Source organism: Stenella coeruleoalba (assembly GCF_951394435.1).
Source record: "Stenella coeruleoalba genome assembly, chromosome: 6".
In the NCBI taxonomy this organism is placed as follows: domain Eukaryota; kingdom Metazoa; phylum Chordata; class Mammalia; order Artiodactyla; family Delphinidae; genus Stenella; species Stenella coeruleoalba.
In genome coordinates this window covers 16,981,246-16,995,855 of record NC_137151.1, presented here as the reverse complement: position 1 = coordinate 16,995,855, position 14,610 = coordinate 16,981,246, and the positions used below count along the sequence as shown (strand labels likewise).

The window sequence follows — 14,610 nt, the reverse complement described above, 5'->3', positions numbered from 1 at the left end:
CATTAAATAATGGATATCCAGTTTTCCCAGCACCCTTTCTCGAAAAGACTATCCTTTCCTTGTTTGAATGGTTATGGCACCCTTGTCAAAAATTATTTGACCATATATGGGAGGATTTATTTCTGGGCTTTGTTCTGTTCCATTAGTCTGTGTGTCTCTGTGTCAGTGCCACTGCCACAGCTTTTGTTACTGTAACTTTGTACTAAGTTTTTAAATCAGGAAGTGTGAGACCTCCAACTTTGTTTGAGATTGTTTTGGCTATTCATAGTCCCTTGAGATTCCATATGAATTTTAGGATGGATTTGTTCTTTCTCCCAAAAAAACATTGTTGGGACTTTGATAGCAATTGCATGGATCTGTAGTCAATTTGAGTAAGTAACTTCCAAATGTGAACGTTTTCCCATGTCTGACTCCTATACTAAATAATCCAATTATCCAAATGGCAGATTTAAGAAAAATCCAAGCTGTTTAATCCCATGTTTAAAGCTTAAGGGAAGGAAAAGTTATCAAAGTGTCTACTAGCTGTAGAAGGAAGAGTTTTTCTGAAGGTGCTACTGAACAATGAGGCCAAACCGAAACATCGGAGTTTGGAGCAGAGAAAGGTTTATTGCAGGGCTGTGTAAGGAGATGAGCAGCTTGTGTTTTACATGTTTTACCCCTACCCTTTACTTTTATACAAATATCACATAGTTGAACCATTGTTCTGTACCTTGCTTTTGTTCAGTGAACAATACGTTTTGGAGATTGTTCCATATCTGTACATAAGGAGCTACTTCAATCTCTTTTTTAATAACTGCCTAATATTCTATAGTATAAACGAAGCATACTTAACTAGTTTGATGGCTGCTTATTTCCAGTCTTTTGCTATTATAAGCAAGATTGTCGCAAAAGGCCCTGTTATATGTTATTTTGTACATGTATGAATATCCCTGTAGGATCAATTTCTAGAAGTGCAGTTCCTGGTTAAAAGCTATGGGTATTTATAATTTTGATATAATTTTGAAAGCAGAGATGTTTAAATGAACTGAAACGATGGAATTTTGTATAGTATTTACCCAGAGTGGAATCTCACTTTATAACAAATGGAAATCTAAGAATTAAATTCATAATTGCTGAGATATTTGTGAAATCCTTACGAAATTCTTTGTGTTTTTCAGGTATACAAAATTAGGATATGCTGGAAATACGGAACCACAGTTTATCATCCCTTCCTGTAAGTATTTCTTTTAAGTCACAAATAAGCTGATTTAATATCATTTAATAAAGTAAAATAAATAATCATTTTTGACACTCTGTAAGATTTAGTCCTTTAAAAACATGGTTTGCCAAGTTCTAAGCATGGCCTCATTTCTGTACCTCTGACCATTCGTTTCAGATCTCTGTTTAGCTCTTCATTTACCAGATCTGCCAAATACCTTTTTAAAGACAAAAATGAATGAGCTGATAATTAAACAGTTTTCTGCTTTGAGGGTATTGCTGTTAATAATGTGTGTGTGTTACTATTAAGTAATGCATTCCCCATCACACGCCTACAAAGGCTATCCTTTGGTTTGTGGATGTGATTGTTTGCAGGACTCGTGCTTGTTGACATCCCTGACAAGAGCTCATGTTTCAAAATAAGGATGGCATCTCATCTTTAGAGATGCGGACTTCAGCTGTTTTCTGACATCTTATAACCATACTTACATTGTTTTTGTTTTATGTTATTTCTGTTAACTTCACTTTAGCTGACTGTCCACTTTCAATAGTTTGTCTTTCAGAAGTTTTTAAAAAATACTCTCACACTTGGTTTCTTAGCACTCATATTTGTTAGCCTGGGCTATGTATGTGTTCCTAGATGAACCTGTTTTGGGCTTCTGACTTTTAGACAATTCACCTTTTGTGCATAATGTAGTAACATTTCTGAACCACCTGACCTATGCCAAGTTAAGACTTTAGCATATCAGATGATAAACCTTTTGAGCCATTCCTTGGTGGTGCTAACTCCTAGACAGTTCTAGTATCACTAGTATTAGACTGTTTGAATACTTTTGTGTATTCTTATTAACTTATGAAAATAAGAAGGAAATGGAAAAATAAACATGCAGAGAATAGTGAAAGCAGCTTAGGATTCAAAATCTGTGAAGTTGAGAATGAGGTAGAAATTACTGGGCTTGCCCAAAGCTGCAGATCTTTAGTCTCATTTGGGTACTCATCAGACTTGAACAGGTTGATTGTTTTGTTGTTTATATATAGTAAGAACAAAATTTAAAATGTGTGAAGTGTGTGTCAAAATTGTCTTTAAAGGGGGAGCTAGTACATATTTTCACTCTCTAGAAACAAACCTATTTGACTTTTGCACTTCTGATATACTTTTGGTATACTTCTCTAGGGATTATTATCTAATAATCTAATTCTTACCATCTGAGAATTTAGGCTGTTACCTAAGTCTAATTCTTTAATGCCTGGAATAGATTTTAGGGGACAGTGTTGCTCATTCATAGGAATACAGTGGTCTTAATTTGTAGTACTGTTGTCTTTTTCTTTATGTTTTATTCATGCATATTTGTTATCTACACTGAGGGACAGATTTGCTTTTTTGTTTTGTTTTGTTTTTTTACTTTTGTCCCACATTTATATATAAACATATTGATAGTTGTTTAAGACTTTGACAACAAATATTGCCTCTATTGCTGACTAAAATAGAAGTACTTTTGTGGACTAGTACTTGACATTAGTTATATTTGAGTTTAGTATTATACCATTGTGTATTGGTTGTATTAGTTTCCCAAGGCTGCCGAGACAAAGTACCAAAAACCATGTGACTTAAAACAACAGAAACTTACAGTCCTGGAGAAGTCTGAAATCAAGGTGTCAGCAGGACCAAGATCTTGCTGACAGCTTTAGGGGAGAAATCTTCCTTGCCTCTTAAAGCTTCTGGTGTTTGCTGACAGTCCTTGATGTTCCTTGGCTTGTATATGCATCACTCCAGTCACATGGCTGCCCTGTGTGTCTTCATATTGTTTTTCTTCTGTGTGTGGATATGTCCAAATTTCCTATTTTTATAAAAACACCAGTCATTGCATTATAGCCCATCCTGCTAACCTCACTTTAACTTGAGAGACCCTATTTCCAAATAAGGTCACATTCTGAGGTGCTAGAAGTTAGGACCTAAACATATCTTTCTGGGGTACACAGTTCAACCCATAAAATGCTGATTTTGTAATCTCTTAATTTATAATCTTTTATAAAACATTATGTTGTGATTAAACGTTTATTTCAGGAGATTACTGATATGTTAACTCTCATCCTTGTAAAGTTTGGTTTTGCTTATGCTCTTAAGTGGCTGTGTTCAGTCTTTGTTGGAAGCCCATATAATTTTGAACTTTTGAACCTTGGGTTCTCATCACCATTGTATCCTTTCTCTATTTCACCTTTCTGCCAAAATTTGCAGTTTTAGTTTTCATTGTCTTATGAGAAGCTGTGGCATGTTAAAAATCCATGTGTGTATGAAAGAAGGTTTTTGATTTTGGGGTTTTTTTTCACGCAGCCAGTCTTAATGCTGCAGGTGTAGTTTTATAAATGAGCCAATATAATCACTGCCACTGATGAGCACGGATATTTGGTCTGGAAAACCTGTGGATATGGTTCAAAGTTATTTTCATAATCTTTGTTTTTTAGGAAGTTTATAGTGAGCCATCTGATGTCTGTGTACATTGTAAATAAATTGCTAGAGAAGCTTTCTGACATTTAGAAGTAGATTGGATTTAGAATTTCCTTCAGTATTTTCTACCTACCTTGTTAAGGATATAAATTGTTATTAAATGAAAGTGTAACAGTTGGGTGCCACATCAGCTTATGTGCATGCAGATTTTTTTTTGTTGTTTTTAATTTTTGGCCGTACCGTGCATCATGCAGGATCTTAGTTCCCTGATCAGGGATGGAACCCAGATCCCCTTCAGTGGAAGCACAGACTCTTAACCACTGGACCGCCAGTGAAGTCCCCAGGCAGATATTTTGAATGAAGAACTGTTTAACTTGAAGGATTCAGAAATTTATAACTTAATTAAGAAATATACAAGTTTTAGGTCTAGAACTGTATGCTGGATTTCTGAAATTATATAAGGAGATTGTTGTGGGTTTTACCTAAATGATTTGAAATTTCCTTTTGTATATGTGATTTAAGTTTATCAGGTCTTTATGCCAGCGTTATACCTAAATTACTAGCTCATAATAATGCAAATAGGATAGAAATATGAAGAAAGCTTTAAAAATAAATTCCCCGTGCAATTTTCCCACCTTTATAACTGTTCTTCAGTTTTTTCTTTCTGATTGTCCATCAAGCACAGGTTGACTTGGTGAAATTATAATTTTACTCAAATCAAAATAGATCTCACATAGTTTTTAAAAACATAACTGAAACATTCCCACAGCAGTACTTTTTTTGGGGGGGCTTTTTACACTTGAGGCCTGTCTCTGGGTGGAAGTTGAGTTTTTATTGTGTTAGATGAATTTTGTCTTTTTTTTTTTTATGACCTTTTTGCTTTAATTTGACACTTTAAATATACTAGATCATGTTCTATTTAGTAACACTTTATTACGGAAGAAATACAAGTGAAAAATTTGTCTCACTTGAAAAAAATACAATTTTTGACATGTACAAATAATTTCTATTTTAAAGGTATTGCTATTAAGGAGTCAGCAAAAGTGGGTGATCAAGCTCAAAGGAGGGTGATGAAAGGTGTTGATGACCTAGACTTCTTCATTGGTGATGAAGCAATAGAAAAACCTACATATGCAACAAAGGTATATTTTTATGATTTGTATAAATATAAATAACATTCTCTTTCAAAAAATTAGTTTGTTCTATAATTGTGCCACTTGGAATTTCAGTCAATTACAAGTCTAATACCCTCAACCTCTTCACAATAGAAATTTCTTCTTCTCTGTGGCTCCTCCCAGCCTTGCTTTAACTACTGGTTTTTTTTCCCCAAGAGGAAGATTTTAGCCCCTTCAGGTGAGCAGTTTTTACTTTTTCCATCTCAGAATCATCAATGTGATTGGCTTTCTCTTGCCTCCACATCGCCACACCTAGAGATATTTCCCTCCCGTCTTTATTCAGACCCACACTTTCTGCCCTTTTGAAGCCTATGTCATCTGGAAGTGCCACCCTCTTTCCTCCTTTTTATCTTTTTCCCTTTCTTGTTTGTCCCATACTATTCTTCCTCCTTTTCCCTTATTATTGAGGTATAATTTATATACAGTAAAATAGGTAAGGCTTAGTTACACAGTTGAAAATTTTTTGTGACTGTAATCATAAAAGTTCAGGACATAGAACAAGTCTAGTAACCCAGATGCTTTCCTTGTGTCTGCTCCCATAGTCACTACCCAACCTGCACCAAAAGGGAAACACTATTCAAATTGACTTTCCCTAATTTGCACATTTCTTCCTTGGTCCCTCTTTTCTTCCGTTTTAGTAATTTCATTAATAAACAGCTACCATGTATAAACAACTTTATAAAGTGCTGAGATTAGATAAGAAAAATGGCTTTCCTGACTTCAAGTCTATTATAATTGGTGGAAAGGAAGCCATTGAAGAAATAATTATAAGTGGCTTGTAGTTATACAAATATTTGGCTCTTGGAGCTTAGAAACAAGACAGAACTGGGGATAAACATTTAGAAGGTATTAGTTACCTTTGGAAGGGGTAAGATTCCATAGGGATAGGCCTAGGACAGAGCCTGATCAACACATCATTTAGGTTTGGATGGAGGAGGAAAGCCTACAAAGGAGACTGAGAAGGCGTAGTTAGAGAGACTGGGTAAACAGGAAGGAGAAATAAGAGTGTGGGATGCTGCGACCAAGTAAGCTAGAACCCATAGGTTATTTGCTGTCTTTAGCTACAAGGATGTCATTTATAACCTTAATAAGAATAGTTTTAGAAGAGCAGTGAGGCTGGATTAAAGTAGATTGGATTATGAATGACAAGGAAAAAAATGACAGTATATTCAGTGAGGTGGAAGAGATGCTTAAATGCTAGTGTGAAAGAGTCATTAGAAAAAGAGATTAAAGTAACAGGAAAGTGGAGTATAATACAGGGCTCTTGACAAAGTTAAAGGGATGGAATCCAGATGATCTAATTGATATATGGAGGATCTCTTACATTATAAAAAATGAAAAAGAAAAAAGAGGTAAGTATAGAATCAGTTTTATAGATTTGGTGAAGAAAAGTTGGATTCCTGACTGTTGGCTTCTGCTTTCTTTGTGAAATACATGGTGATGTTATCTCTGCTGCCCAGGAAATAGCGGGGAAAAAGTGAAATCTGAGTGATAGGGAGAATATTTAAAATCATCACTGTGGATAACAGAGTAGGGAAACAAAGGCTTGCCAGGTAAATTTAGGTCCATTTGGGAATAGCAATTACGAATTCTTAGTTTTATCAACCAGTTCTGTGTGATTTGTGTGATCAGCATTCTGGGTATAGGCAAGTTTAGGGTAGGACTGTGCTGAGTTGGGTTTTGGTAGATGGAATGACAAAAGGAAGTATGAATAGTCAAAGTGATGGGGCCTAAAATCTAAACTGTGTGTGTGTGTGTGTGTGTGTGTGTGTGTGTGTGTGTGTGTTGTGAGGGGGATGGTTTCTGGCGAGGGAAGAATTACAACAACCAGTGGACTGCAAGTCTAATTGTGATCGCGAGAGATATGGTGAGGTGCTGGAGTATGCTAGAAGGATAAGAAGTTGTGATCAGAGAGGAGTGTACTTGCATTTCAGGGATTTAGAGATGATAGTGATGATCTAAACTGTGGCCAAAATGGAAAAGACACCTTTGAATGTGATGAAGTCGGTGAGCTGAGAGGCCAGAGTTCCTCTGCATTGATTCTGTTCTTTTAAACATTTTCATGTCTTCCAAATGCAACAAACACACCCAAACGACAAAAATTCTTTCAATCCTACCTTCTTTCCTCAGCATTTTAGCTATTGTTTTATTTTCCTCTTTTAAAACCGAACTTCTTATTTGGTCTCATTATTTGATAAGCTCTTTGTTAAATCCAATTATCTGTAACAATTTTCATCCTTCTTGATTTGTCTTTCTTTCACAAGATTACTCTGCTGGATCTCTTTTTTTTTTTTTACGGTACGTGGGCCTCTCACTGCTGTGGCCTCTCCCATTGCGCAGCACAGGCTCCGGACGCGCAGGCTCAGCGGCCATGGCTCACGGGCCCAGCCGCTCCGCGGCATGTGGGATCTTCCCGGACTGGGGCACGAACCTGTGTCCCCTGCAGCGGCAGGCGGACTCTCAACCATTGCGCCACCAGGGAAGCCCTGGACTATTCTTTTTATTTATTACTTATTTTTTTCCCCTGCTGTCACTGGTTCTTTATCCTTTGCCTACTATTCAAATGTCAGTATTTCCCAGGTACTGTCCTTGATTCTCTTTATTAGAGACTTTCTCTAGGTGGTCTCATCCACACCTTCATCAACAACCACAGCCTACATCTCTACTTCCAATTCCTTGACCCCATTTCCAAGTACCTACTGTCACCTACCTACTACCTGGCTTTTGAGTTTAATATACTCAAAACAAAATTTATTACATATACTCTACCCTTGCTTATTCCAAGATAAGACAAAACACAACTTTTGTGTCTTAATTAATAGATCCTTGCCATCCTGACTCTAGAGCTAGAAACCTAGTGATTATATCTTTGAGTTTTCCCTTGTAGTGACAGAAATCTTGAATCTGGCCTAGCGTTATTTACACCACAACTGGGGCTCTTTGTCTTTCTTCCTTGGTTCTTTTAAGATTCATTTCAGCTTTCCCAATGCTGCTATAATAATCTTATTAAAACTCAAAGCTATTCTTGTTTATACCCTGCTTGAAAATTTCTACTGATGATCTGTTTCTTATAGAATAAAACCCAAATACAAGGCAAGTAATAGTTTTTGAGAACCTGGTCCCCTTCATGTAGAACTGATCTATCTGTCTATACCCCTTTCCCTAAAGGCACACGTGTTTTTCATCGATAACTGTTGTGTTTGTATATTATTGCGGTGTTTGTATATATTTGTTTCTATTCTCTATTTACCCCACCCCCTGAAAACAAAATTAACAAGGTTGCTCCTTTAAGACCCAGCTTAGATACGACCTCCTCAGTCATAGAGGAATAGGAACCTTCCCATTTTCCCTCTGAAGCCAAGTTGATCATCTTGTCCTAGGTACTTTATTTCCTTAAAAACTTACAAGGTTATGTTTATATCTATTTCTTTCAATGGACAGCTCCTTATGGCAGGATGTTCATGTCCAAATGGTTATAGTAGGTGCACAATAATAAATGAGGAATAAATGAATAAATAACACTTAGAACATTAAAATATGTCAGTTCCAGTAATGTTATAAAATGAATGATGTAGTACATTTTTTCCTTCCCTAAAGCAAAGTGGGGACTAAAAGTTATTTTTTAAGTATAATGACTTAGAAAGTATCTAGAAGGCTATGGTGAAATGTGGATATTAGGAATTAATAGATAAAAGGTTTAATGATTGAGTAGAGGACTGTAGGATATTTATTTCACTAACGCATTCAGCCTTAAGTACTGGGTGTGTATTTGTACTATGTGCATGGAACTGTATTTTTTAATTTTTCTTTTGTATATTTTTTAAAGTTTTATGCCTACGTTTTTACTTTGCTTAAGTAAGTCTTCATATATTCAGAATACTAATCTTCAGTTACATGTGCTGTGAAACTATTTTATTGCAGAGATTCACAAACTTTCTCAGTGCCCTTAGTGTCTCAGTAAAATTTTTTACAGCATCACTTAGAAAGAAATTACTAACAGTTCTGTTTGTTAAGTAGCAACTTAGTAGCCACTTGAGAAAAATAAAACATATTTTTAATTGTTAAATACTCACAATTACCAGTAGGATGCGTGTGCCTGTCGGGCACTTCACAGTTTCTTACACCTGGAATCAGATTGCACATCACCATCCTCATTTCTTATTGTACATGGGTTTTTTGGGGAGGTATTTAGTTTTCATCATAGCGACTGCTGGCAACCCAGCTTTTCAAAGAAGTGATATTACTTGAAGGGAATCTAGTATGATCTGATGTTGAAACTGAACTACTTTAAAATAGTAGGTATGCAGTGCCAAACTGATTCTGAGTATCACCAGATTTCCCTGGAAAATGTAAAATATTTGCAGTGTCTTTGAGAATTTGCTGTAGTACCCTGGGGCTCAGTTTTGGAACCATGGTTCCATAACAAATACATATGACTTGTCTTACAAAATTTTGCTTGCTTGATTTATGGTTATTCTTGCTCTATACTTACCAACTGTGTTTTATATATTAGGCACACAACAAATACTTGTGAAAGCGCTAATAAAGATTAAGCAAATTGTCATAACCTGTAATTTTCACAGGCTAAATTTTAATAGGTTACGTTTCCATTATTACAAAACTTTTAGCAATCTAGAAAGACCGGTACAATGACCTTCCATCTAGATTGAACAGTTTTTAACATTTTAATATATTTGCATTGTGTTTTTTAATTGAAACATCTGAAAATATGTTGTAGAAATAATTTCTTTTATCTCTAAATAGTTAAGTATGCATCTTCTAATGATCTGCGTGTCATTAGCACACGTAAGAAATGCTATCCTCATCTAATACTCACTAATGATCTGTTTTATTTTTGATTTTTTCTGATATTAGTAAAGATTTAATTCCTGTTTTATTTTTTGTTTTAATAGTGGCCAATCCGCCATGGTATAGTTGAAGATTGGGACTTGATGGAAAGGTTTATGGAGCAAGTGATCTTTAAATATTTAAGGGCGGAACCTGAAGACCATTATTTTCTTTTGGTAAGTACAAATTTTAAATTCTGTGAGGAAATTTTTTTTGTGTGTGTGTGGTACGTGGGCCTCTCACTGCTGTGGCCTCTCCCATTGCGGAGCACAGGCTCTGGACGCGCAGGCTCAACGGCCATGGCTCACGGGCCCAGCTGCTTCACGGCACGTGGGATCCTCCCAGACCACGGCACGAACCCATGTCCCCTGCATCAGCAGGCGGACTGTCAACCACTGCGCCACCAGGGAAGCCCTGTGAGGAAATTTTTGAAGAAATTTAATGAGAATGTTTTCATCGCATCTGTACTCATAGGACATACGTTCTTGTTTATTAAATTGTCATGTATCTAAAGACTTTGTTATAAAGCTGTATCATCTTTAGTATCTTTAACAGTAAGTTTCAGGGGAAAAAGTTGTAAACATGGCACTTTCTTTTTTAAAAAAATAACTGGTCTGATTATTATTTCATTTGTAATTCTTCGTAACAAACTACAATATAATTTAATTTTTAAACGTTTTTCTTTCTTTCTTTTTTTTTTTTTAACCAAAGCAATGCATGTTCATAATGTTAAAAAATCAAGTGCTATAATATCAGATTTAAATTAAAATTTTCCTTCCTCACCTCTCCCTACCCTTGAACCCTTGATTCCCCCCGGCCAAACACTTTAAATTTTTAAAGAGTTTTTCTTGATAGTTATATCATGTATTTCTTGTATTTTTGTTTGTTTATTTATTTATGTTAATTTGTTTTGCTGCGTTGGGTCTTTGTTGCGGTGCGTGGGCTTCTCATTGTCGTGGCGTCTCTTGTTGCAGAGCATGGGCTCTAGGTGCGCGGGCTTCAGTAGTTGTGGCACGTGGGCTCAGTAGTTGTGGCTTGCGGTCTCTAGAGCTCAGGGTCAGTAGTTGTGGCGCATGGGCTTAGTTGCTCCGCGGCATGGGGGATCATCCCAGACCAGGGTTCGAAGCCATGTGGCCTGCATTGGCAGGTGGATTCTTAACCACTGTGCCAGCAGGGAAGCCCATATTTTTGTTTTTTTAAAATATTAGACAGTCTATTAACTTCCTGCTAGGTAAGATGAGTATTTCGTTCTTTTCCTTTGATCCCCTCCTTAACACAAAATCCTTACCTTCTCCCTTTTTCTGTGACATAGTTTAATTTTGGGTTAAATTAATATTTTAATATTTTATTGTGATTGTGAATATTGTTTATGGTTGGACCATGAACATAAAATTGAAAAGAACCTTGCAGTGAATGCCCAATATACCCACAACCTAGACTCAGCTATTAATTTTATTATAATTGTTTTAGGACATCTGTCTATTGGGTTATCCTTCTATCACTCCATCTTATTTTTATAATCACTTCAAAATGAGTTGCAGATGGAGTCATTTCACCCCTAAGTACTTTAGCATACATTATCATCAACTAGAGTTTATTATTGTTTACACTTTTTCTTTTGTATAAAACTTACATTCTATAAAATCACACATCTTAACCCTGCCATTTTATGGGTTTGACTGGGCATTGGCAGACTTTCTTTAAAGCTAGTTAGCAAATATTTTTGGCTTTGTGGACCATGTGGTCTCTTTTGCAGCTGCTTAATTAGCTCTGCTGTTGTAGTAGGAAGCAGCCATAGGCAATACTTAAATGAGTGGCTATGGCTGTGTTCCAATAAAATTCTGTTTACAGAAAGATGTGGTGGACTAGATCTGGCCTTCAGGATGCATGATGTAGTTTGCCCATCCCCTGGGTTTGACAGATTTATACATCTGTGTAACCTAAACCCTTATCAAGATAACAGAGCTTTACTGTTAACCTGGAAAGTTATCTCATGCCCTTTTCTAGTTAATCCCTGCCCCCATGCCCTGGAGGCAACCTTTATTCAGATTTTTTCCAGTACATACATGTTTTGCTTATATTTGAGTTTCATGTAAATGGAATTGTACAAGTTGTGCTCTTTGGTAAGACTTCACTCATCATAATCTTAATATTCATCCATGTTGTTGCACATACAAGTAATTTGTTGCTTTTTGTTGGGTTGTATTCCATTGTATGCCTCCCTGTCCATTTTCCTGTTGATAATCACCTGAGCTGTTCCAAGTTTTTGACTACTGTGAATATTTTTGGGGTACTGTGAACATTCTTAAACAAGTCTTTTTGTGGACATGTTTTTATTTTTCTTGTGTAAATACCTAGATATGGAATTGCTGTGTCACAGGATAGATGCATGATTGATTTTTTAAGAAACTTTCAGAACTTTTTCCAAGGGATTGTAGCTTTTTGCACACCCATCAACTATGTGTTAGTGATCTGGTTACGTATCCAGATCCAGCATTTGATGTGTCAGTCTTTTTAATTTTAGCCATTCTGGTTGGGTGGGTAAACTTTCTCATTTTGGTTTTAATTTGCATTTTTCTGATGACTGATGTTGTTGAGTACTTTTTCATGTGCTTATTAGCTATTTGTATATTTTCCTTGTGAGGTCTTCTGATTATATTTTATTTTATTTTGTATAGAATTTCTGCTTTTCTTGGAGCTTATAATTTAACTGCCTTGGTTTTTAGTTTGCTTAATTTTATATGTAACTCTTACTGAATTATCTTCAAACTCTTGAACATAGTCCAAAACCCTCCTAAGTAAGTTTAAACACATCAAGTAGTTTAGAAGTTAAAGGTTTTACATATGGAAAAAGTCTAATCCTCGTTAATTTTCTAAAAAAAATTTTATAGTGTCTTTTAAAGTTAAAAAAAATGATTTTATTTGTAATGAATTTAAGTTTTATCTGTCTTTCCTTTTGCAATTTATGTTCATTAAATTTAAGCAATCATTCCTTACCTCAAGGTCAAAAAGATAATTCTTCTGTATTTCTTAAGTTTAAACTTTTGCCCTTCAAGTTAAAATATTTGAGATAACAAAAAGGATTGGATAGTCAAATCAGATTAATAAGAATGATGTCTTATGTAGTTTCAGGCTTTGGTAATATAAAATGATTTAGGTATTCCTGAGGCATAAGTGAAACATGAAGTCCAGGATTTTGAGGGCTGTTCCTTAGGTCCTTTCTTGCCTCATTGGGATGTGTTTTGGCCCAGACTTAACCCGCAGGTTTCTAAGTGACATGATGTATGCAGTCACATAACTTAAACTGAAGAAACATCTTAAACTGTGTAAACATTTCCGTTTTATACTCTAGCAGTTATATAAACATACAGATCTGTTTGAGTTCTCTACTGGTTTTTTTTGGTCTGTGTGTCTTTTTTTTTGTGCCTCTGAGTTTAATGACTTTTAAATACAATGTTTAAAATACATTATTTCTCACATGAAAATTATCTATGAATTTATCAAAATAATTTTATCTTGCATACTTAAAATCTTATTCAATTTAATAGACTGAACCTCCACTGAATACTCCAGAAAACAGGGAATATACTGCTGAAATAATGTTTGAGTCCTTCAATGTTCCAGGCTTGTACATTGCTGTACAGGTAAGTAAGCAAGTTTATAAGTCAAAATAAGCTTGACTCTTAAATTTTAATCTGGTTTAATTCACTCTTAAAATATATGTATATTTATATTTTTCTTAACCTCAAAGCGTATCATAGTTCTCTCCTGAACTGATAATTTAGAAATTGTATTAGAGGAATGGAGCTATTTAGTTAGTAAAAGGGAAATGTTAAAGGAAGTAAGTTAATGGTTTTTGGATAAATCAAGACCTTTTATAGAACAGAAATAAGGGCACTGATAGTTATTGAGAATTTACTCTGTCAAGAATTTTCTGTACACATTTACCCTTGTAACATTCACTGTGTCCTTTTTTTGTAGTCTGTTTTGAATGACTTACCATTACATATATTTGACCACTGCCTCCTTTGTGCCCCTCTGTATTCTGTATATCACAAATCCCCATAATATTTTATTGCATTTAATTTGTGTATATACCTGTATGGAACAGCTTCTCTCCCATCCCTCAGGATCAGAGCTTACTTCTTACTTGTTTTTTAATGTAGCAAATGTGATACCTGGCATATCACAAATGCTTAAGAAGTATATAAATTACTGTGTAGTTTTGTTAGCCCACAGTTATTATGGTGTGATCTTGTGTTAAAATAGGAGGATGGCCTAGTTACCTTTCTAGGTCCCTTTCAGCTATTATATTGCAAGTAGGTAAAATAAAGCCAGCTTAGTTCTGATTTTAATTAATTAGTTATTTATCTTGTTCGAGGCTTGGATTTGTATGAAATTTAGGTAATTTTTAAAAAAATGAACTAGCTTCATTAATTTCTTAATTTGCAAACTCTTTTAATAGAAAAAATTATACTTTATTGCCTACGCCAAGATTTTTTATAGAAATACATTATTTCATCAGCTTTGCTTTCCTCATTAAATCATAGTATTTGGAAGTGTGCAATGGCCTTTTCTGGTTAAATAGCTTGTTACATATTCCTAAATGCATGTTGCACTTAGAAAATTTGTAGCTAATCTTATGAGTGATACTTAGTATAGCCATCTATGTACTGAATAACTGATGATTGGTAGTTGCGTGCTTCTCTACCTTACTTTGTGGTATGTTACAGGCTAGGCCATATAAACATAGTTTTAAGCCCTGTACTGTATTATCTCATGTTAGTCTTCCATATGTTAGTACCGTACTATCTCATGTTAGTCTTCCACATTTTGGGGGGTATAAGAGGAAAACGCCCCCACTAAAATATCGAAAATTTGTAAACATGCCCCTAAAGACTACTGTAAGCCTGTAAGTTGTCTTAATAATATGTAGGTTGTGAA

General features: G+C 35.2%; 1 protein-coding gene across 1 annotated transcript in view; it reads left to right on the top strand.

The window, feature by feature from the left end:
* Positions 1–14,610, top strand: part of ACTR3 (actin related protein 3) — a 57,906-nt gene that overhangs the window by 20,438 nt on the left and 22,858 nt on the right. The window contains exons 2-5 of the mRNA XM_079923899.1: positions 1,158–1,213; positions 4,661–4,785; positions 9,732–9,842; positions 13,215–13,310. Of these exons, the coding sequence (XP_079780025.1) occupies positions 1,158–1,213; positions 4,661–4,785; positions 9,732–9,842; positions 13,215–13,310 (388 nt within the window). The remainder of the gene's footprint in view (positions 1–1,157; positions 1,214–4,660; positions 4,786–9,731; positions 9,843–13,214; positions 13,311–14,610) is intronic.